Source organism: Ranitomeya variabilis, chromosome 5 (genome assembly GCF_051348905.1).
Source record: "Ranitomeya variabilis isolate aRanVar5 chromosome 5, aRanVar5.hap1, whole genome shotgun sequence".
NCBI classification, from domain to species: domain Eukaryota; kingdom Metazoa; phylum Chordata; class Amphibia; order Anura; family Dendrobatidae; genus Ranitomeya; species Ranitomeya variabilis.
The window spans coordinates 99,638,382-99,663,766 of NC_135236.1; the positions used below are offsets into that span (position 1 = coordinate 99,638,382).

Below are 25,385 nucleotides of genomic sequence, written 5' to 3' on the forward strand. Positions count from 1 at the left end.
TAGTAGCTGGAGTAAAATGGATGGTTCCTGGACATTTATAAAACCAATTAGAAAGCAGCCCACCCCTTTAACCCTGTGCCAGACGTCAGCCATGCTGCTAACACAGTAGTTATTGGGGTACAAGTCAAGGTGGCGCCATGTTATACAAAGAAGAAATCAGACTTTCTCCACTTTGCATTACATGTATTAGGCTCTGTTCACACAGCGCTGGAGCATCCAAGCTGCGATATACGCCAGGAGGGATCTCTCCGATGTATGCCGCTGTATGTACGATCAGAGACACCAGGCTCACGTCCACGGACTATGCTGGTCCATAATGTATGACAATGCATACCCAGTAGGGCACATGGAGTCAATAAAGCCCTGGGGAGCTCTCCTGGCACATACGCATGAACACTTATGTGAACAGAGCCCTACAGTGCGGCACATAGCGCTTTATTAGTAAGCATGAGGACGTAAAGCTCCAGATTTGCCCATCATTGTATAGTCTACATCTACATTCACCGACATCCCATTACAAAGTACCCTCTAAATTCTGACGACCACTTGTCAGAGGATCCCTCCATCTGTGAGCATGCCCTGCTTATTCAGGGTCTACCCAGAGGAGGCCAGGACCGCTTGTCAGAGGATCCCTACATCTGGGAGCATGCCCTGCTTATTCAGGGTCTGCCCCGAGGAGGCTAGGACCGCATGTCAGAGGGTCCCTCCATCTGTGAGCATGCCCTGCTTATTCAGGGTCTGCCCCGAGGAGGCTAGGACCGCATGTCAGAGGGTCCCTCCATCTGTGAGCATGCCCTGCTTATTCAGGGTCTGCCCAGAGGAGGCCAGGACCGCATGTCAGAGGGTCCCTCCATCTGTGAGCATGCCCTGCTTATTCAGGGTCTGCCCCGAGGAGGCCAGGACCGCTTATCGGAGGATCCCTCCATCTGGGAGCATGCCCTGCTTATTCAGGGTCTGCCCCGGGGAGGCCAGGACCGCTTGTCAGAGGATCCCTCCATCTGTGAGCATGTCCTGCTTATTCAGGGTCTGCCCAGAGGAGGCCAGGACCGCATGTCAGAGGGTCCCTCCATCTGTGAGCATGCCCTGCTTATTCAGGGTCTGCCCCGAGAAGGCCAGGACCGCTTGTCAGAGGATCCCTCCATCTGTGAGCATGCCCTGCTTATTCAGGGTCTGCCCAGAGGAAGCCAGGACCGCATGTCAGAGGGTCCCTCCATCTGTGAGCATGTCCTGCTTATTCAGGGCCTGCCCAGAGGAGGCCAGGACCGCATGTCAGAGGATCCCTCCATCTGTGAGCATGTCCTGCTTATTCAGGGCCTGCCCAGAGGAGGCCAGGACCGCATGTCAGAGGATCCCTCCATCTGTGAGCATGCCCTGCTTATTCAGGGTCTGCCCCAAGGAGGCCAGGACCACTTGTCAGAGGGTCCCTCCATCTGTGAGCATGCCCTGCTTATTCAGGGTCTGCCCAGAAGAGGCCAGGACGGCGTGTATTATTGCTACGGTTAGATGAACGTCGGCCGAACCTGTCGATATGCGCGGGGTCAGCCGAGTGTCAAAATGTGAATTCGGGCCTCCTGACTCAACCCTGACTGACGATGTTCAGGCAAGAAAGACCCAGCACGTTCGATTTCTGATGGCCGATCCTTTTGTTCTATGGGAATGCAACAGTGGCTCCCGCATAGAGAATACAGGAGCACCCAGCCGAGCCGAACGTTCCAGTGTATGGAGGAGTCGGGAGAGATCGTGTCAGCCAGACGATTGCTCAGCCGACAGCCATCTATTGTGTATAGGAAGCATACTGTGCAGTCACCCGATATACAATTGCTAAAGGAGTTGGCTTTTACGGCTTCTTTTTTCTTGAATATTCAACTTTGATGTGGTCTGTGACTAGTAATCAGCCGAGAGGAGCACAGAAAGTTACATAAAAGGTTAAACTTCAGTATTTGAGTTTTTTACCTCAGTATTTAGAAGTCAAAACCAGGAGTGGAACAATCAGAGGAAAAGTATAATAGAAACACGTCACCACTTCTGTATTTATCACCCACTGCTGGTGGTGACTTACAAATACTGAGGTAAAAAACTCACCAAATATGGATACTGTGTGAACGTGGCCTAATACAGCGGCTGTAGGAAGCAAACGCCCCAAATGTCACTACAAGAAATACTCCTCCTGCTGTTTAGCGCGCAACAGAAGAACTGACCCCTATATAGTCTCTATGAAGTCAGAGCCCTCAGGAAATAATGGGGCTACAGAAAGGCGGCAAATAGAGAAATACGATGGTAGGAGCATAGAGAGGCAGAACCTGTGCAAAGGTTACTTTACAGGTGATATAGATGTAGACTATAAAGTGATCTACAAAAATAGAGCTACGATTTCATGAAAAATTGGCAAAAATCATAAATATGGAGCACCACCTTTATGATAAAACAACAAAAGCCGTGTTAAGGATATTATAAAGAACCACACTTACACGGGTATGGAACATTGAACCAAGGGGCAACTGCCAAAACCCCTTGCCTGGCATCAGTGCGGGCATAAAAGCCATACTTGCTACTATCTGGTGGAAAGACATCGGTCACAGTAAATATGAAGCAGAGCAGCCATGACACCAGGATGGCCATGATGATCTGTATGGAGAGAAGGAAGAAAACGCTTACAATGGGTTGATAACATGCGTTAAGGGCATATATTAGTAGAGAGCACATCAGGATCATCTGTATAACATTACATCCACCACCATTCGGGGTGATTAGCCTTATAATGCATCCTGCCTAGATTCCTGAAGGAGAAAATCTACAGTTACAAGAAGAAAAATAAAACTTCCAAGACTATTCCCGTCAACAGAAAAATGATATATTTATTTTTTGCTTCCATAGATTCCACTGTGTATATGAATAAATAACATGATAACTTTACTCACTGGGTCAGTATGGTCATGGAGGTACCACTTTTTTTTTCACGTTTTTTTTTTTTTCTCATACGCTATTTTTGCAAACTAAAAACATTAACTTAACTTTGTTCGTCCTGTAATTGCTGCGTCTGCTGCTGAGTGGCCAACAAGAGGTACGCAGGATATACAGGGATTAACCCAAATCTTGTCCTAAGCAGCATATCTCCGCTATGACACGGGAGACAGAGTTTCAGCTACTTTAGTGTCAGCGGGATCCACCTCACAACTGTGAATCTCATGGGAATAACATTTTTTTTAGCTTAACATTTTTTGAAAAAAGAAAAAAAAAAAAATGTAATATGCAAAATTGCCTCTTCAGAGGACTAGAACTCTAGCGCCACCTATTGGAAGTAGCAATCCTAGAAGCCAATATGGACCCCGTAACGAGCCTTGCCATATGTAGATTGTGAGCCCTCGCAGGCAGGGTCCTCTCTCCTTCTGTACCGTTCGTGGCTTGTATGGTTTAAGATTACTGTACTTTTTTTTTTTTTTTTAAATTTATCCTCACATGTAAGGCTACTTTCACACTAGCGTCGGACGACGCACGACGAATTGCGTCGTTGTGACGTACCGACACTAGCAGTGAATGCGCCGCACAATGGGGGCAGCGGATGCTGTCTTTCAACGCATCCGCTGCCCCATTGTGAGGTGCGGGGAGGAGGGGGCGGAGTTCCGGCCGCGCATGCGCGGTCGGAAAAGACGGGCACGAAGCACCAAAAAACGTTACAAGCAACGTTTTTTGGTGGCGACGGTCCGACGCAACCGTCGCCCGACGGTTGTGACGTGTGGCAATGCGTCGCTAATGCAAGTCAATGGAGAAAAACGCTTCCTGCAAGCACATTTGCAGGATGCGTTTTTTCCACAAAACGACGCATAGCGACGTGCACTGCACGACGCTAGTGTGAAAGTAGCCTAAAGCGCCATGGAATAAATGGCACTATAATAATAATAATTATAATAATATGACTTAGGATAAAAGCCCAATCAGAATCTCAATTTGCAGACACCCATTTTGCATATTTCATTTCCCAGAGGAACACTGTATAGCCTATAAGTCTCCTCACTGACATGACAGGCCTGGCTTGTCTCTACACAAGGAGAAAAATTACCCCTTAGGACCCCCCCCCCCCCCAAAAAAAAATAAAAAAAAAAAAAATCGAAGCTCGGCTAACGTGTCATCAACAACCACATGTCCATGTCCAATACATGGAGAGGTAACTTACGGGAAACATTTTGAATAGCTGTAGCTTGTAAGCCGTCCATCCCTTCTTCGACTTGTACACGGGAAGTGGCAGCTTGACATTTCTGGCGTATTGAGAGAAAAGAAGGACCAGGAATATGGTGCTGAAGGGAGAAGGAAACGTCGTTATGACACGGGCAGACACACACAGGTAGCAGGGCACGGGTGCCCAGAACATTAGATCCCATCACCTACTGTGCCCTATAAGTCAATAAAGGCACAGAAGAGGGCTTGTCTCCATTTACCTACAGTATTAAAAGCTCAGTATTAGTCATTTTCCATATTCTCCAGAGAACGTTATGCTGGTGAACCCAAAAAATAAAAAATAGGTGACATTTAGATATAAGATTACAATGTGTATTTAACCGCCACACTGTCTGCATGAGGATTACTGCAGCGAGGCTCATCTTCCCGCCAGCAGATAAAGTGTATTCAACCCTTATATAATCGCCAACCACTCTGCAAATACAGAAGCGGCTCAGGGGGTAGAGGTGGGCATACGGATTTTCATTAGGGGGTTACAACTGATGTTTGGAGTCTTCCAGGCAATATTCTTTTGGGAAAAAAAGTATGTAAACTACCCTTTGTTCAGCAGCAAAAAAAAAAAGTCTAGAGCACCCCCTATAGGCAGCTAATTGGTAACTCAATGTCTGACCCTTAAGAATCATGAAACCTGACGAGGTAAGGAATCTGTCAGCAGGTTTTAGCCACGTCATGTAAGAATGTAGGGAAAGAGAACCCGATTCCAGCGATGTATCACTTAGATTACTGGGTGCAGCAGTTCTGACAGTTTTTATATGTAGCAGAGCTTAGAAAGCGTCTCTGCCCACACCAGGTCTGTATGTACACAGACAGTGAGCTGCTTATCATAGGAGGCGACATGGCCGGACCGCTTGGCAGGAGTGAGCCAATCTGGGCAGTGAATCTCCTGGTGATTAAACGTTCATTGTATGGAAACAACAGCACACAGCCTAATAAGTGACATCCCCGAGATCTGTATCTCGGCCCACATCTCATGCTGTCCTCAGATACCTTAGCCAAAACCCTGCTGACAGATTCCCTTTAAAGGGTTAATCCAGTCTCAGAAGAAAGGTCTGCAGTCCTTCTGGGTGAGTGCATGCTGCTGAATTGTGACAGTCTGATGGACACACTGCAGTGACTCTCCTTTTCTCTGTGTCGGTGGGCCATCACATGATGCTTATATGCGATCTCCATACTTGCAGTTAGACCACCGGGCTCCTCTCAAGAGAGAACTTGGAGAAATGCAGGAATCTAGTCGGCCCATGACCGCACGTAAGTAAATCACATACATGAGGTCACGTGAGTAATCCATATCATTTGGCCCATTATGGCCAAAATGTTGCCTTGTCTGCTTCAATTCTCTATAGCTAAGCGATTTTTAAGGCAGAAAAGAAAGTTACGCTAAGTTTTTCACATGCTAGCCATGTCTGGTGCCTCGGAGCTCTTGGAATTTTTACTGTCTTTAGGACAGAGTTGGCACAGACTTACCAATGGCGCAGGAGATTTTCTCACCGACTCTCAAGGTAGCGCTACTTCTGCAACATCCTGGGCACCGACTCCGGCCTGACCAGCCAGCTTCAGAGCAGCGTTTACAAGCTATTTAGCAAACAGCTTGGAAGCACTGAGCTCCTTGCATAGGAACTGGCCACCACTATGGAGGAGCCGGGTAATCTGGGCAAACAGCAGTAAAACTAGAACACGAGGAATCCCCTTGGATTTTTAATAAGAGGTAAGTGGCTACGTTGCTCGTTTCTACAAGCACTTTGCAGTCCTGCCCATTTCGGGACTTGAAAATACTTTAACAGTTTCCACACTTTGCCTTTTCTAACCTCCGTGTTGAACGCTGGTTATATAATGAGGTAACTTAGAATCAGTCAGTAAGCTTTATCTCACAGGAGCGTTGGGAAACTAACTGGAAGCCATTATAATAAACGGAAAAAAGATGAAAGTTACCAAGTGCTACAAAGAGCGCTCTCCTTTACACATTAGCTCCACAGACTGATCGCACTTACAGCATAGCGATGCCCCAGTGTTTGCCCGCTCTCTCCCCGGCGGCCTGGAACCCAGAGAGGCCGATCAGTGACACAGTAGGAGTGATGGTCAGCGGTCCTATGTATCTCAGCAAGGCGCCAGGAAGACCAAGGAAGCCGATTACCACTTCTATGAGCGACGACATGATGATGGCACCTTGTATCTACAAAAGAATGACACCAAGTGAAACGGTTACACCAAGGGCATACACCGAGAACCTACAGAAATCACAGGCAATATGGCCGCACACCTCAGACTAATGCTGGACCCTCCCCTACTAATACATCACACACGTTACCTCACGTATCCGCGGCTGCCATATGTGTCCAGTGTCAAACGTCTCGGTTCCATTAGTGAAACTTATATCTACAAGAAGCAAAGAGCCAATCAAAATCTCACAGGACTGACCGCCATATCTGCTTATACCTGGATACTGGGAATTACAAGGGTTACTGTTACACGTAATGGACGATCCCCAGTCACCATGCTAAAATAATAATGGTCGTACAGAAAAGGCCCACAAAACTGGGATCTGACGCCGCTGTTACTGCATCTACCAACAAACCTGTACAGTCAAGGCCTTATAGGGAGTCTTGTCAGGGCAAAATGACATTAAGTTAGTACACCTCCATTTAGGGCAGCTTGCCGTAAAGGGAATTGTATATTTCATTGATAAATCTGTGGACAATTCAGGAAAACCTTTAAAGAAGCCACCAAATTATGTGTTACGTGCACTGGGGCCTATTGTCCCAGAGCACCTTCTGTCACACAGTCCGGCCAGCTTATGGACACCACTGGATTCACGTAGGCCAAATCCTGAGCACACCGCCTGGTGTCAGCCATGCACAGCACAGGCCAGCTCTAGGAGAAAGGCCTGCAAGTGCGCCAATACAGTGGCAGAGACCACGCCGACCCAAGTGCGCCAATTCAGTGGCAAAGACCACGCCGACCCAAGTACACCAATACAGTGGCAAAGACCACGCTAACCCAAGTGCACCAATACAGCGGAAGAGACAGCGCCGACCCAAGTGCACCAAAACAGTGGCAAAGACCACACCCACCCAAGTGCACCAATACAGTGGCAAAGACCACGCTAACCCAAGTGCACCAAAACTGTGGCAAAGACCACACCAACCCAAGTGCACCAATACAGAGAAAAAGACCACGCCAACCCAAGTGCACCAATACAGAGAAAAAGACCACGCCAACCCAAGTGCACCAAAACAGTGTCAGAGACCACGCCGATCCAAGTGCACAGATACAGTGGCAAAGACCACGCCAACCCAAGTGCACAGATACAGAGCCGACCCAAGTGCACAGATACAGCGGCAAAGACCGTGCCAACCCAAGTGCACCAATACAGCGGCAAAGACCACGCCAACCCAAGTGCACCAATACAGTGGCAAAGACCGCACCGACCCAAGTGCACCACTACAGTGGCAATGACCACGCCAACCCAAATGCACAGATACAGCGGCAGAGACCACGCTAACCCAAGTGCACCAATACAGCGGCAGAGACCGCGCCAACCCAAATGCACCAAGCACCTCAATTGCACAATGCGCTAAAGGAAATCTTTCACCAGGTTTTGGCCACCTTATCTGAGAGCAGCATAATGTACAGCCAGAGACCCTGATTACCCTGTCACTTTCAGGGGTACTGTACTTCCTGCAGTTTTGATAAAAAAAGAAATCTGATTGGTAGCTTTCTGTGTGGACTGTGCATAGGCAGAAAGCTACCAACCAATGGTGTGGAGGTGAGGTTATTCAGAGGTCAGAGAAATGCTAGATCAGCAGCAGAGAAAACAGTGATATACCGAAACTGTAGCAAGCAGCCCAATAGGCGACATCACTGGAATCATGACCTCTGTCCCTACATCATGTTGCTCTCAGTTGGGGGTAGGAACTTCTTTTAAGTAAAAGTTTATTGGAAATCTAGCCCATACGGAAATCTTGGAAAAAAAAGTATAATGATTCTTAGATCAAACTGCTGTACATGGAGATGTGCTCACTTTATAACGGCGTGTTGCCCTGACAGACTGCCTGTAACTTGATAAAAAAAAAATAATAATACTAGATAAGTTTAATGGGAATGGGTCATTACACAAATTGTACAAATCAAGTTTTGTATGTTTATGTGAAACAGTTAAGTTGATTATTAATTTTTATTTTCTGTACCACCAGCTATATATAATTTATACTCTGGCCTCTAAGCCCTTCCTGCACAGGTCACTCGCCAGCTCAGAACCTTCTCCCATAGAAGTCAATGAATCATCTCCAGACTACAGGTATCATGCACCTGCTGTAAAGGAAATCCCTAAAGGTTGGTAACGCAGGCAAGAAGATGGCTACTCCAATATTATGTACAGGGAATAGAAGGGAAAAAAAAAAAACACAATCTGAAAATAATAAATACGTATGTACGTACGCATGTATGAATGAATGAATGAATGAATGAATGAATATAGATATGTATGTATGTATGTATGTATGTATGTATGTATGTATGTATGTATGTATGTATATAAATCTATATACAAACAGCATCACATTTTAAATATCTAAAATGCTATAGGTTATATATTTAGTATAATAGAGTGTTAAAAAAAATAATCCCAAAGATGGATGATGCATGTAGATTGTGGATCCCGAGGTCCCGCCATAAATAATGCAGCTTTGTGCTTAATCACTGCTCCATGAACTTGTATTGGACTGGCAGTGATGGGCCCCATGGTGATGCCCGGCCCTACCACTCCACTCACACTAGAGACATTGGGACTCCCGTTCCTGTGAGCAGATCCCCACACTAGAGGATACAGCCATATAATACGGCACAGAAGACAGATCCTGTTTGACATGTCATGAAAATTTGCTAAACCCTCAAGAACAGAAGAACAGCTCCTGTCATGTGTCTTAACCACCAACAGGGGGCGACCTACACTATACAGTCATGTCCTATGTTACCGTACAGCCCTCCGAAGAGAGATTGCAAAACCCAAAAACTAACATTTTCCATTGTGTCAAATACGCCTGACCTGTGCGGTCTGCAGTGAGAGAACTAAGAATATTAACTGATATATCGGACCACCGGTGAAGAATCAGTAATGGTGGTCCCTGTAGGATCTGCTCTAATCAAAACAGATCACTGGAGAATAGAATTCCAGCTCAGGATAATCTACATATAGCTACAAGCGTGCGCATTCTACAAGAAGAGCTGTTCAATAGTTTATAGTCACAGAACGGCGAGTACAAAAACAAACACAACTTTACTCCTGATAATTATTGTGCCACAAATCCCGTGCCCACAGGAAATTTCCATTCAAGAGCTTCCCAGGGATGGCTCATTACAACTAATCTGATCTTTGACCTTTTTCCATGAAGCAAATATTTTCCTTTTATCTTTGATCCAGAAAGGATATGGCAGATTCCAAGAGACCGGACGTAATCTCTGGCCATAATTGTCCATTACTTGCCCCGAGCGGTAATACAAGGTTCCTGCTACCAAGCCCATTCCATAGTCAACTGTATGGCGACTACATTATAAAATCTGGTGAAAGACCGGCATTAAAGTATATGCAGTGGCATGTAAAAAGTTTGTGCACCCCTGGTCAAAATTACTGTTATAGTGAACAGTTAATGATCTGTAAAAGGGCTAACATTAAAGATGACACATTGCCTTTGTATTTTAGGCAAAAAGTATATTTACATATTTTACATTTTAAAAATTACAAAAAAGGAAATTGGTCCGATGGAGAAGTTTGGGCACCCTTGGAGATTTGTGTTCTCAGATAACTGACCAAGGTTTCAGTTCAGACCTTAGCCTGTTAGGATAGTGAACAAACCATAACCCTTAGGAAGGGCCGGGTAATATACATTTCCCAGCTTTAGAAAAACCTAGCCTCCTCTAACCTTGTGCCAAAAAACAGCAGCCATGGGTTCTTCTAAGCAGCTTCTAGCACTCTGAGGGTAAGTTCACACAGGGTGTTTTTTTTGCTGCTTTTTTTTTTTTCCTGCAGCAAAACCTGATCTTCTTGGCAGGAAAGAAGCTGTGTCAAAAACGCAGATTTAGGTGAGTTTTTTTTTTTTTTTTTCTTTGTCCACGCTAATGTCCTTGAATTTTCAGCAGCAAAAACACAGCAAATAATTATACCTGCATTTTGCTGCGTTTTTTCAACACCCATTCAAGTCAATGGGTGAAAAACGCTGAAAAAACACAGCAAATCGCTAAAAGTGACATGCTCTAAGTCCAAAAAACGCAGCAAAGCACAAAATACTGATCACACAAAAATACCAATGTGTGTGCGCATGAGATTCCTGAAATCTCATAGGCTTTGCTGGTACTGTGAAAAGCAGCTGAAAATTAGCATAAAAAAAACGCAGCAAAAACTCCCTGTGTGAACTTACCCTGAAAATGGTGGATGCCCACAAAGCAGGAGAAGGATATAAGAACATTTTACGGGTAGAGGGAAGAATGGATTCAACGGAATTTCAATAAATTGGTGATACAAACATAACAGTCCGTAAAAAAGCTGAAGTTGAAATGGCTTCTACAAATGGATAATGATCCTTAAACACCCATAATAAATCCATAATACACTACCACAAAAGGAGCAAGCTGAAGGTCTTACAATGGCCCTCACAGTCCCCTGATCATCATTGAAAACCTGTGGATAGACCTCAAAATAGCAGTGCATGCAAGATAACCCAGGAATATCACAGAACTGGAAGAATTTTCCAAGGAAGAATGGATGAAAATCCCTCAAACAAGAACTGAAAGACTCTTGTCTGGCTACAAAAAGAATTTAGAACTGGTGATACTTTTAAAAAAGGGGGTGCTACTAGGTACTAACCATGCAGGGTGCCCAAACACTTGTATCAGCCCATTTTCCTGTCTGTAAATTTTTAAATTGTAAAAGATGAAAATATTGTTCCTTTTTACATAAAATACAAAGGAAATCTGTCATCTTTAACTTTGGCCGTTTTAGAGATAATTTCATCTTCCTTAACTGTTCACAATAACAGCAATTTTGATGAACGGTGCACAAACATTTACATTCCACTGTATATATTAAATAGACCTTTTTGACTTGAGGCTGGTCATCTCCACAAGCGTCGCTGGATTGACAGCTCCTCAGTGTCCCTCCTCCCTTCTGCTGCTGAGATCTTTCACTGCTCAGTACAAGCTGCAGCTGTCCGGCTGGGTGGGTGGAGACCATACACTTGGACTCATGAGCTCTCACAGCCAAGTACATGGCTAGTAAAGCAATTCTGACATGGATTTCTAAGTACACAATCATCAAGTCTAGATCTATTTCATAAAATATACTGACTAGCATATAATCAGCCCACAAATCCACGGTCCACTGCTGAACTGCATTAATGGCCCCTAGGAGGTTAAAAAAAAATAAAGTTTAACAATAGGGATGAGCGAACCTGTGGATGCTCAGATTCGCCAGAACTTTAGTCGAAAGTTCTGTTTGGGTACCAGAACTGTATCTGAACCCCATAGAAGTCAATGTGGACCCGAAATGTTGTAAAATGGTCGTATTAAGGGCTAGGGGACTGCCAAAGGAAGCAGAGTCTCTCTGCCTATTAACTGTTGAACAATTTACCTGTAACACTAAAGCGGACTTCCAGGAGAAGTCAGTGTTCGGAGTTCACCCCCGGACATATGTGTCACGTACGAACCTCGAACTTTACAGTTCAGGTTCGCTCATCTCTATTTGATACTCAGCTTCTGAACAACTCGTCTGTCGGCAGCATTGTGCTTCCCACAGCCCTGCAGGGACAAACATCTGGCTGGGAATTCACAGCAGCGACATTATGGCCAAGCCGAACTAGAAGTTCTGGTCGGAATAAAATAAATTCTCTCACCTCTTGGGGCCCATTAAGGGCTTCTCCCCCTTCAGAAAACTTTTTTGTCTTCCGGCTCAGTTCATTGTAAGAAAAACAAACCACACTTTACTTCCCCTCCCCAAGTCCAGAACCGTGTCTCCACCGCTGGAGGTTGTCCCTGGGCAATGGATAGAAGCATTTCAATGACGTTCTCTGGGAAAACTAACATGGCTGAACCAATAGTTTGACTATACCATAACTCATTGGAGTATTGGTGCCCAAGAAGCTCTGAGGTGCCCATTACTCCCTTGTCCCGGCTCAAGGACCGGCCTTGGCTTCCTCCCCCTACAGCCGGCTACCTCTGTGCTAATGCACGTCGGGTTACCATATTCATTTAGAATAGAAATGAACGCTGCTATGCTCGTGAGCAGGAATGAGCAGACCCGTGGAAGTTCGGGTTACATAGTAACATAGTTAGGAAGGCCGAAAAAATACATTTGTCCATCTAGTTCAGCCTATATTCAGTCAGAATAAATCCCCAGATCTACGTCCTTCTAAAGAACCTAATAACTGTAAGATACAATATTGTTCTGCTCCAGGAAGACATCCAGGCCTCTCTTGAACCCCTCGACTGAGTTCGCCATCACCACCTCCTCAGGCAAGGAATTCCAGATTCTCACTGCCCTAACAGTAAAAAATCCTCTTCTATGTTGGTGAAAAAACCTTCTCTCCTCTGGTGCCCTAACTTTACCCAAACCCAAACCTGAACCCAAACCCCATTGAAAACAATGAGAACCCCAACTTTTGAACTGGCAAATCTTTCTTTCTTCCGGACCTCCGAACATTGCAACGGGTGAAGTCAGTGTTCGGCGTTTACCACCGGACACCGACTGTCTGGTACGAACCCCGAACCTTTAAGTTCGGGTTCGCCCATCTACTCGTGAGTGATATCCACACCTCTGGCTTTGCTCCTACAAGGTGCGCGATTGTTTATCCAATTTGGCAGCTCGTGAGTGCCACCCGCACATCTATCTTTAGGCCAGATGGTCTACTCAGCTCTGCTGTTTTTGAGTGCCATTCGCAGACTGCATCAAGGTACCGGCCAATCTATTCACTGCAGATTCTAGGTTTTATACACAGACTCAACTCTACTGCAACAAAGTACCTGCTTGCCTCCTCTCCTCTGCTGCTCCATGGAGCTATCCGCACACTCTGCGCTGCTGGAACGTCAAGCTCCACTAAGACACGCGCCATCCTGCATAGCCAGCCCCACTGCTCCATGTGCCGTCTCGCAGCTCCACTTCATTGCCCTAATCCCTGCTGCTCCGCTTGATCTACTACTTAGTGACTACAACTCATCAGGTGAGCCGCTAACACTATAATCATGAACCTTAAAAGGAAGCTCTACCGCTTATCATACTAATTGCTTTATGGTTTATGATCTCACAATTAATATATTGATATATCTTTATTGCAGTCAAACATCGGTGCTGGATCTGAGGTGTAGAGATCTACTCCGAGACTGAAACAAGCTCAATACAAAGCGCCTTTGAGCTGGTCTTAGCGCAACCCTCAGGTCAGCACTTCTACTCCTTTGTTCTAGTGATCATTAAAAGCATGAGTCCTAGAAACATGTAGTAAGAGGAGAATCTCAAAACTTGTTTAAAAAACAAGAGATATTTACATTATAGAGTCCTCGGCTATTGAATATTTGACAATATTCCATAGATTAAGTCCACATACAAAGTAGAGCATCTACAGGAATACTTTGCCTTTTCCCCATGTACAGTAACACAGAGTAATTAAATGTCATTTTATTGGCTAATTACAGAATTCTGCTGTTTTCCTGATATAAGAAAGTAATGCATTGTAGAAACTCGCATAATAGATGCCAGCTACTGTAAATGGCAAGATCACGGTTCACGCAGCGGATGGAGCCGAACTGCTGTCCGGGCGAAACAAGAGAGTCTTCAGGGGCATTTTTAGTGTCTACGTGAACATGGTACATATATCATTATAGGGAAAGCGCTTTTTTTTTTTAGTTAGAGTCCTGAAAGGCTGTTAAGTAATTTGCCATGGTTAAAGTATCAATAATCATTACTTTTGCTTCCATGTGCTGCTAGTCATATGCTCTTGACAGAATTAGTCTCCTTCACCCTCTGACAGCTAACTATCATCCATGCTTGCTTTTCTGCAAAACAAGTAATTTCAGCTATACCGCCATGCCACCGCTATATTCCTCTCTTGACAAGCAGAACAGAAGACCATTTTTATTAGCTGCTGCTATAGAGTAAAATAAAGTAAACCGGCTGTGAGGTGAGTGACCGAGCACGTGGGTCTACCAGCACTCATTAGGGGGACGGGCACATTACTTTTTTACTTTTTTTTTTTTTTTATTAACTGCATGTAAATGGAAAAACATGATCATTTATATTCTATACATTTGATATTTCATGGCTGGACAACCCTTCGATGCTAGGCAGTTTCTCCAGAAGTAAACCTTAACCTGCCTAGGACACTTCCACACCATAGCAGCACTGCAGCTAAACGGACCAGCAGCCTCCTGCATCAACTGACCATGAAGGCCGAGACCCTCCACGATCAGCTAAGGCTTCCTGAGAACGTGACCTCCAGCTCTTACACTTTTGCCTTCCCTGACTTTATGGTTTTCAGTACAATTTCGGCTTAATTTCTTTCCTCATCGGGTTAAGCCCAAAGGCTCCAGTGTCAGATTATATACATTCTTCTCTTCACAAAAGGTGCCCCCCGCTCCCTGGGCAGAAACGGATTAACGAGCTGCCAGCAAGGAAAATAATCCCAGGAGAGTCTCACGCCAGTTCTTCCCAGAGCTCTGCTCTCCTAGCCGGGTGCCCGTCCAAAAAACAAAAAGACAGCAATAGGGTGTGACAGGGAGTCTCAATATCACAAGGCTCAGACCAGTTGGCTATTTACCTGTAGTATTACATTTCCACTTCTCAAGGGATAGGATGGCACGGGCCGGAGCAAGGAACGCAAATGCACTTGCCTGGAACAAGGGTAACCTGCAGAGAAAACACAGATCATGGACGCAGCCGCAACTTCTACAGATGTAGTGACAATTAGACAGATGCATGGCACCATCGCTTAATACGTAGGAAAAAGATGACAGGGAATTGCTCACCTGGTAAAGCCGTGTATCACAGCAAGGATCAAGCTGAAAATATGGCCGCTGCTGCCGGCCCACAGGTTACAAAACCGATGAAATGCCAGAAGTGGGACAACAGGTGGACGTCTGTGCTGCTGATGGAGATATGAAAGAATGGTCCAAGATAGGAAGTAGACTTGACGCAGGTTTATTACAATGCGTTTCTAAGATTTCAGGCTTCTTCATCAGGATTTATCCACATACTGACTTCGGTTATACTCTGATGAAGTCTGAAATCATAGAAACGTGTTGATAAAACCGCATCAAGTCTACTTCCTATCTTGGAGCATTCTTTCGACCTCCATCAGTAGAGCAGAGACAAAAACCTATGGTTTCTCTTCTGGCACCATAGCGGCAATGGTGGATACCCCTGGTGGCACCATGATCAACACTGCTGGATACCATTTTTATCTAAATCAAGCATTAAAGAGGTCAGCACAGATAGTAAATCTACATCACAGATGCAATAAAGATGTTCTACTTCTATCAATCTTCTGTACTTGGCACGTGCCACTTCCGGACTGGGCACTCGGGCTCCAAACTACATTTCCCACAAAGCATTGCGGTTATTACAATTAGTGTGTCCCAGCGGTGGGTCACACATGGTGCAGGTGCTGTGAATCGCGCCCCCGTATCACATAGCCTGTGTGCGGAGTTCATGTAGACTGTGCATGTGCTGTGACTAATGGCCGTGCAGGTGCAGGTCTTCTAGTGACCGAGCCGTCCCATGTATTTGTCTGGTCATTAGTGATGGGACGTACATTACAGGAGGAATTAGGGGGGAATGTGTGTCCAGTTTGGTGGTCACCAATACACAGGTGAATGACTGCTGATTGCGGGGGTCCTCACTGAGAACAAAGCTATGAAATACCCTGGCAGGACGGAGTGGAGGCCACTGCTCTATTCCTAGTCACGGGGACTGACGGCAATAGCCAAATACAGCACAGGATGAGACGGACAGAAGACCCCTCTTCCTGGACTGGCACCTCCACAAGTTTCCGCATTGATGTTCTCTAATCGAAAAACAAGTGTGTCACCGTTACGCGCCTTACCTGCACCCAAACGTTGTCTGAAGCAGAGTAGTGATTCCTACACAGAAGAAAATGGTCCCAATTAGTTGGCTGGTAGCCCACTGGTCAAAGCCAACGCACATGGCTTCTGCAAGCAGGAAGGGGACCGCCACCGTCCCACTGAAGCAAGTCAAGTAGTGCTGTGGAAAAGAGGTACAGACGGTAAGAGGGTCACACAATCCAGATCCTTTTTTTTTTTTCAAAAAGAGAAAGAGAAACAAGGAACAAAGTATGTTACATACACACAAGGGCAAGAGAAATGTGACAAACATAAGGCCGAACATCTAGGGTTATACAGCGCAGAATACGTATGGGCTGGTACTATGGCTGTGTGTAGGACACTCCCGGCTAAGAAAGGGATAGCAGATCATGGGAGATCATAAAATGCGGTCTCACCGAAAGCTGCGGGCACAGAGTCCCTAATATCACAGGATGGGGTCTCATGACACCCTTTGTTTTCGCGCTCAGCCATATAAAGCTCTTTTATGAGCCAAGTCCACATGACAGATCTAAAAAGGAGTTTACCACTTGGCGCTCAAATCTCAGAACTGCCATATACTGGCGTGTGATGGCATAAGGACCGCTAAACTGATTCAATCCCAAACGGTGAAGCCTTATTGTGTGCCCATCCTAACCATGGAGGCCATAGCTATACAAAATGGCAGCAGCCAAGTCATCTAATGAGCAGGTGCAGATACAAGCCGTCCATGGCTCCACAGGATGGCTATGGATACTGCACTCGCGTAGAGGCAAGACAAAAAATCTTCTGCTCTTGCACCTCTGCCGGAGCAGAGGGTGCAGTTGTGGCCATCAGGGGGAGCTATACACGCTGCTGTTGGCTTCCATGCACAGAGGAAGCTCCGCTGGGGGCACAGAGGAAGCTCCGCTGGGGGCACAGAGGAAGCTCCGCTGGGGGCACAGAGGAAGCTCCGCTGGGGGCACAGAGGAAGCTCCGCTGGGGGCACAGAGGAAGCTCCGCTGGGGGCACAGAGGAAGCTCCGCTGGGGGCACAGAGGAAGCTCCGCTGGGGGCACAGAGGAAGCTCCACTGGGGGCACAGAGTGAAGCTGAAATCGCTTTAGTGTTCCCAACTCCAGCCGACATCAGAGGATGGCATTTCTGAAATAGGAGCAGAAAGTTGCCAAACCCTTAAGATTACACTGAAGGATTGCCAAGAAAAGCATAAAAAAAATCCAGTTCACCTGTCATTGATCATGCAGATCTGAGACCTCGCCAACTGCTGTACTGATATGAGCACCAATAGTACAGGCGTGGCGTCGGAGTGATCGTATTGCATCATGCACCGTGCACTTTACACAACGTGACCCGAGGACACGGCTTCTACACCCCCGATGTGAGGAACACCAGCCAAGTCACACACAAGACGCCGTGAATTGAGATTTCACAATTCACACAACTACCCCTCAGCTCTCCTTTATTTAGTTTCAGATTCCTCATATGTATTTATGGCATATCCATTACCGGCTTATGCTCATCTTATTTGATGGATATGATTGGACTGCTTGCAAAAACAAGCACTTTTGCAATTCACTGTTTACTAACATCTGCAGCCATTCCTGAGATATTAACACTATCAGCTTGAAGATAGTGCTTACAAGCTCAATAGAAAAGAGCTTGTATGCTCTGCCCAATGCTTGCTCTCTAACAGAGGTGGCTGGTTTCCAAAGAAACCAGCAGAAAAGTATTACCATCTCAAAACCACCCGAATGTTTCAATAAAGCAGTCATAGCCAAAATGGCTGGTTTTTACAAGAACTAACCGACCGTACCCATTTAGGAAGATGGGAATAACCCTTTAAAATCCCCTTAATCTGGATTAGTAATCTAACTTTTATCCTTGTATTGCTCATCAGTAGTGTTGAGCATTCCGATACCGCAAGTATCGGGTATCGGCCGATACTTGCGGTATCGGAATTCCGATACCGGGATTCCGATACTTGCCGCGTATCGGATACCGGAATCGGAAGTTCACAGATTCAAACTGCACAAATTCATCCAATGAGAATGATTCCAAGTGTGGGCACATCCTGTTCAGCATGGAGGGCATGAAACTACTGGCATGGCTGTGATTGGCTGCTGAAATGATGTCATGATGCAGTTTAAAAGTCGCTGGCGCCATTTTGCGATCACTCTGCTGTGAATTCAGTTAGTGACAGGACGCTGTTTGCTGACTGAGGGACAGTTTAGAGATAGCGATTTGCTTCTTTGTGCTTTCCAAAGGCTAATTTAGCAACCGCTGTGTTCACCTACTATTCACCTTGCTTTTGCCTTGTAGCGCTGTTTTCACAGCGATCTGCAAGGTCTGTGTGTGTGTGTGTGTGTGTGTGTGTGTGAGTGCAGCCCACTCTCTAGTCTGAGTGCAGCCACATAGGCCATCCATAGCTGGTTGCATTCAGTTCAGGGAGGGTGGTTCATTGCCTCATACTGTTCTTTTTTTTTTTTTTTTCCAAGTAGTGTAGTCTGCTGTTTTTTTTTCAAAAAATTCCTATTAGTGTCTTTCCACCGGTCTCCAGCTAATTTGTGGAAAAACACTACATAGGATAACGTAGAGGAGGGTTTTTGGGCCTTGCAGCGCCGTTTACGGCTGTCTGCACGGTCTCCGTGTGACTGCAGCTCGCCCTGTAGTCTGTGAGCAGCCATAGCTTGGTTGTCTCCAGCTCAGGGTTCTTCACTGCGTCATACCGCAAAATCAATTTTCATTTTGTTTTAAGTAGTGTAGTCTGCTTTTTTTTTTTTTTTTCAAAAAATTCCTATTAGTGTATTTCCACCCGTCTCCAGCTAACTTGTGGAAAAACACTACATAGGATAACGTAGAGGAGGGTTTTTGGGCCTTGCAGCGCCGTTTACGGCTGTCTGCACGGTCTCCGTGTGACTGCAGCTCTATCTGTTGTCAGTTCAGCCCCCAAAAAATAAATAAATAATAAAGTTCACCAAACACACCAGTGACACCACTTTACATTTGTTTAGGCCACATTAGCTCATATTAAAGTCTAGTCCACACTTTAGAAAATTAGTGTTTCTTATACCTGTTAGGAGGAGTTGTTCAGGAATAAGCACACAAATCCGTTTTTCCGTACTTTTCTGCTTATCTTTATCAGTCAACCAAGATGAAGAAGGCAGTGAGTAAGGCACGTGGGCGTGGAGCAGGGAGGGGACGTGGGGATTCTGTGCCTGCTGCGGGCACCGGTGACTCATCAGCACCCACTTTCACCAGGGAACAGTAATTCATGCGCAGCTTTGTCGCAGAGCGCCATACACCGCTGCTGCGTGAAAAACAAATTGAAGCCGTTGTCGGATGGATGGCAGCTAATGCATCAACTTCAATTAGTGCCACATCCTCTCAGACACAGAGCACTGGAGAGCAGCCATCTGTCTCTTCACCACCTGCCAAATTGCCCAGGCAGACAGAGAGCCCAGGACAGGAGCCGTCTCTACTTCTGTTCTCTGAATCTCTTGGCTTGGAAACAGGGGGCCAGCCAAGCAGCATTGGAGAAATGGAAGAAGAGGCAGGGTGCAGTGATGCCCAACAGCTTTTTCGCTCTTCCTCTGAAGAGGCGGGTGGGCCAGTGGCTCCGTTCACCACATCGCAGGTCGCATCAGCTGATGATGACACTCAGGTGCCACTTACTGGTGCGTGCTCTGCTGCTGAGACTACCCAGGAGGAGCAGTGGGGGGCAGAGGGTAGTGTAGATGATGAGGTCCTTGACCCATCTTGGCGTGAGGGACAGGAAGGTGGTGGGAGCAGCTCTGAGGAAGAGATTCCCCGTACGGCCCAAAGAGGGAGAGGGAGGGGGAAGACTGCGGATCCTGCAGCCTCCGCTTTGGCACCCGTTAGGAGCATGTCTCTTCCAAAAGCCAAAAAGGGCGCTCCCAAGACTTGCAGTGCCTGGTCCTTTTTTGACACAGTTGCAGATGACATTTGCTATGTCAAATGCAAGGTGTGTCATCACAAAGTCAAAAGAGGGAAAAATGTCAGCAACCTCAATACCTCCAACATGTGGAAACATGTGCGCACCAGGCACCCGGCGGAGTTAGAAAAACACACTGAAGAGCTAGGCCAACCAACAGCGGCAGCTACCACCTCTTCAGCTCGTGTTGCCTCTTCCTCCAGCTCACACGCAGCTGGTTCGGCTTCCTCCCAGGATCGCCGTGGAAGAACCTCTGGCCCTGTTGTCCAGAGACCCGCTGTAATTCCACCCGCAGCACCACTTTCCCAGTCATCCACACACTCCCAGCCCAGTCTACAGCCATCGGTAGTACAGGCATGGGAGAAAAGGCGGCCTTTCTCGTCAAACCACCCACGAGCACAGGCTCTGACTGCAGGCATTGCCAAACTTCTGTCACTGGAAATGCTGTCATTCAGGCTGGTGGAGACTGACAGCTTCCGTGACTTGATGTCATTGGCAGTCCCACAGTACAATGTGCCCAGCCGCTTTTACTTCAGCAGGCAAGCCGTCCCTGCCCTGCACAAGCATATGGAGGGACACATAAAACACGCGCTACTGAACGCCGTCAGTAGCAAGGTCCACCTCACCACCGATGCGTGGACCAGTCAACATGGACAGGGGCGATACCTTTCCCTCACTGCCCATTGATTGCAGGAATCCATTCTGTACGCATTGACTCCTCCTCTTACACCAGTTCCTCAGAATCATCGCTGCAGGAGCCGTCACAGTCCACCTCCACATGGACCCGTGATGAACGTTTACCTGTTACGACCGACATGAGCACAGCCGTGGCCAAACGTCAACAGGCCGTCTTGAAATTAATTTATTTGGGGAATCGAAGCCACACAGCGCAGGAGCTCTGGAATGCCATCAAGCAGGAGAGCGATGTGTGGTTTGTGCCAGCGAATTTCCAGCCAGGCATGGTAGTGTGTGATAATGGCCGAAATCTGGTGGCAGCTCTGGGCCTCGGCAACCTCACTCACATCCCATGTCTGGCACATGTGCTCAATTTGGTCGTGCAGAGTTTCTTGAGGGACTATCCGGATCTTGATGCACTGCTGCACAAGGTCCGCCTAGAGTGTGCTCACTTGCGGCGTTCCAGCACGGCAAAAGCGCGCATTGCGGCTCTGCAGCGCCGACACCGCCTGCCGGAACATCGCATCATATGTGACCTACCTACCAGGTGGAATTCCACGTTACATATGTTGGAGCGGTTGTGTGAGCAGCAGCAAGCTGTAATGGAGTACCAGCTGCTTCAGGCGCAAAGAAGTCGCACTCAGCGCCGTACAGACTTCACAACCACAGAGTGGGCCACTATGAATGACGTCTGCCAGGTTTTGCGTCCCTTTGATTATTCCACGCGGATGGCGAGTGCAGATGATGCACTAGTCAGCATGACTGTCCCCCTTATCTGCCTGCTTGAAAAATCACTGCAAGCGCTAAGAGATGATGTTGTGGAAGAGGTGGAGGATGAGGATTCAGCATTTCCATCATCTTCTGGACAGTCAGCGCCACGTGGTTCCTCACAAACGCGTAGGCAGGGGACAGTTTGTGAGTAGGATGAGGAGGAGTCAATGGAGGAGGAAGACGTCCGTCCAGAGGAGGGAGTTACCGAATTGTCCAGTACTCAGTGTGTACAGCGAGGGTGGGGTGATGACGAGCGGGCAGAGATCACGCCTCCAGCAGGGGACAGCGTTTCTTGGGCAGTTGGCAGTCTGCAGCACATGGTGGATTACATGCTGCAGTGCCTGAGAAACGACCGCCGCATCGCCCACATTCTCAACATGTCTGATTATTGGGTGTTCACCCTCCTCGATCCTCGCTACCGGGACAACGTAGAAAGCCTCATCACACCGTTGAATCGGGAGCGAAAAATGCGGGAGTACCAAGACACACTGGTGAATTCCATCATCTTCTCCATTCCAACTGAGAGAAGTGCTGCTAGTGCATTCCAAAGCAGCTCAGTGCATCCAGGCAGTGGTGGAGGCTCTGCACAAAGAGGGAGCAGAAGCAGTGCCTCTGCCCAAGGCAAGACCAGTATGGCCCAACTGTGGCACAGTTTTCTGTCCCCGCCACAAAAGTCTACACCATCACAGACGGCTCCAGTCAGCAGGAGGCAACCGTTCCGTCAGATGGTGACAGACTACATGTCTTGCCCTCTTGCTGTACTCCCAGACGGCTCTTCCCCTTTCAAGTTTTGGGTCTCAAAGCTGGATACATGGCCAGAGCTAAGCCAGTATGCATTGGAGGTGCTGTCTTGCCCTGCGGCCAGTGTATTATCGGAACGTGTCTTTAGTGCTGCAGGTGGTGTACTAACTGACCGTCGCATGCGACTATTCTCCGATAACGTTGACCGGCTTACTTTCCTGAAAATGAACAAGGCCTGGATCTCGCAGGAATTTGCCACTCCTCTTCCTGATTAAATAATTAGGTGACTGTCTACAGTATCCAGGTCTCCTGTTGTGTTCATCTTTCTACCACCTGAACGTAAATTCCTGGGCTCCAACACCGCCAGTTGAGGCTCAGAAGTGCCGTCTGCACAGTCAAAACATACGACCCAGTGTTATTGGGTTTCAGTAACGTCAGCTGATCCCCAGCTGTGTAGCCGGCAATGTGTCCTGCGACCGCCACGCTGACACAACAACTGAAATGTAAGGGAACCTGTCCCCCTCCCCCCCCAAGGCGTTTGTTACTGAAAGAGCCACCTTGTGCAGCAGTATTGCTGCAGAAGGAAAAGGTAGCTATTTTTGTTTAGCTCCTTGCACACGCAGAACTTAACACTTATAAAATGTGTCCACTGATACCGTAAAACCGTCCCGGAGGTGGGACTTTCCTTCGTAATATGACGCAGCACAGCCGTCATTCCTACCCCCTTGGCGCCGTGCCACGGCTCCTCAGCGTTGTTTGATTCCGTCCCGGAGCCTGCGCTGTTATGTTATCCCTTGGCCAGGCACACTTAGCGCTGCCCATCTTCTGACATCATTTGGTGTCAGGATGGCTGCGCCTGTGCGGCCGCGCTGGCCGAGAGCCCGCCTCGCAGTGTCTTCTGATTTAATCCCACTGGGCGCCTGAGATCCATGGACATGCGCAGTGCATATCTGAACCTCCACCTCTCACTCATCTCCCTACGGCTTCTTCAGACTGTGCGGTGTCAGCTGGTCCCTAATAGCATGCCACGGCCGTGACACCGCACAGTCTTAAGAAGCCGTAGGGAGGGGAGTGAGAGGTGAGGATATGCACTGCGCATGGCCACGGATCCCAGGCCCGCGGTGGGATTACATTAGACGACACTGCGAGGCGGCCTCTCGGCGAGCGCGGCCGCACAGGCGCAGCCAGCCTGACACCAAATGATGTCAGAAGATGGGCAGCGCTAAGTGTGCCTGGCCAAGGGATAACATAACAGCGCATGCTCCGGGACGGAATCAAACAACGCTGAGGAGCCGGGGAACGGCGCCAAGGAGGTAGGAATGACAGCTGTGCTGCGTCATATTATGAAGGAAAGTCCCACCTCCGGGACGGTCTCACGGTTTCAGGGGACACATTTTATAAGTGTTTAGTTCTGTGTTTGCAAGGAGCATCATGAAAAGAGCCACCTTTTCCTTTTGCATCTTTTTTGCTGCACAAGCTGGCTCTTTCAGCTACAAACGCCTTGGGGGGGGGGGGGGGGGGGGGTTAAAGGTTCCCTTTCGACTTTCTCCAATCAGGCTTCGGCCTACATTGTGTTCCTCTGCTTCTCCTGCTGTCCCTGGGCTCCAACACCGCTAGTTGTTGCCTGGTAGTGCTGTACGCACAGTCCCGACAGTCCCTCCTCTGTTATTGGGGTTCAGTAACGTCAGCTGTTCCCCAGCTGTGTGTGTGGCAATCCCTCCTATCTCCTCCACCTCCCCATCCTGTCCCTGGGCTCCAACACTGCTAGTTGTTGCCTGGTAGTGCTGTACGCACAGTCCCGACAGTCCCTCCTCTGTTATTGGGGTTCAGTAACGTCAGCTGTTCCCCAGCTGTGTGTGTGGCAATCCCTCCTATCTCCTCCACCTCCCCCTCCTGTCCCTGGGCTCCAACACCGCTAGTTGTTGCCTGGTAGTGCTGTACGCACAGTCCCGACAGTCCCTCCTCTGTTATTGGGGTTCAGTAACGTCAGCTGTTCCCCTGCTGTGTGTGTGGCAATCCCTCCTATCTCCTCCACCTCCCCCTCCTGTCCCTGGGCTCCAACACCGCTAGTTGTTGCCTGGTAGTGCTGTACGCACAGTCCCGACAGTCCCTCCTCTGTTATTGGGGTTCAGTAACGTCAGCTGTTCCCCTGCTGTGTGTGTGGCAATCCCTCCTATCTCCTCCACCTCCCCCTCCTGTCCCTGGGCTCCAACACCGCTAGTTGCTGTCCAGAAGTGCTGTCCGCACAGAGCCAAACACCTCGCCAATGTGTTAGTGGGGTTCAGCACCGCCAGCTGTTCCCCTGCTGTGCATACGGCAACGTGTACTGCGACCGCCACGCAGGCACAACAAGTTAAATTTAAGGGAACCTGTCCCCCCCCCCCCCAGGCGTTTGTTACTGAAGGAGCCACCTTGTGCAGCAGTAATGATGCAAAGGGAAAAAGTGCCTCTTTTCGTGGTGCTCCTTGCACATGCTGAACCTAACACTTATGAAAAGTGTCCCCTCCTACCGTGATACCGTCCGGTTGGTGGAACTTTCCTTTGTGATGTGACGCAGCACAGCCGTCATTCTTACCCCCTTGGCGCCGTGCGCCGCCTCCTCAGCGTTGTTTGAATCAGTCCCGGAGCCTGCGCTGTTAGGTTAGCCCTTGGCCATGCACACATTTTGCGCTGCCCGTCTTCTGACATCATTTGGTGTCAGGCTGGCTGAGCCTGTGCGGCCGCGCTGGACGAGATCCCGCCTCGTAGTGTCTTCTGATTTAATCCCACTGGGGGCCTGAGATCCATGGACATGCGCAGTGCATATCTGAACCTCCACCTCTCACTCATCTCCCTACGGCTTCTTCAGACTGTGCGTTGTCAGCTGATCCCTAATAGCATGCCACGGCCATGACACCGCACAGTCTGAAGAAGCCGTAGGGAGGGGAGTGAGAGGTGAGGATA

General features: G+C 47.8%; 1 protein-coding gene across 2 annotated transcripts in view; it reads right to left on the reverse strand.

Moving 5' to 3' along the window:
* Positions 1-25,385, reverse strand: part of SLC23A2 (solute carrier family 23 member 2) — a 128,513-nt gene that overhangs the window by 14,612 nt on the left and 88,516 nt on the right. For both annotated transcript variants that reach the window (XM_077263036.1, XM_077263037.1), the window contains exons 5-10: positions 16,311-16,468; positions 15,027-15,115; positions 6,539-6,606; positions 6,222-6,403; positions 4,172-4,292; positions 2,469-2,625 (exon numbers count right to left, since the gene is read on the reverse strand). In XM_077263036.1, coding sequence (XP_077119151.1) covers positions 2,469-2,625; positions 4,172-4,292; positions 6,222-6,403; positions 6,539-6,606; positions 15,027-15,115; positions 16,311-16,468 — 775 coding nt within the window. The remainder of the gene's footprint in view (positions 1-2,468; positions 2,626-4,171; positions 4,293-6,221; positions 6,404-6,538; positions 6,607-15,026; positions 15,116-16,310; positions 16,469-25,385) is intronic.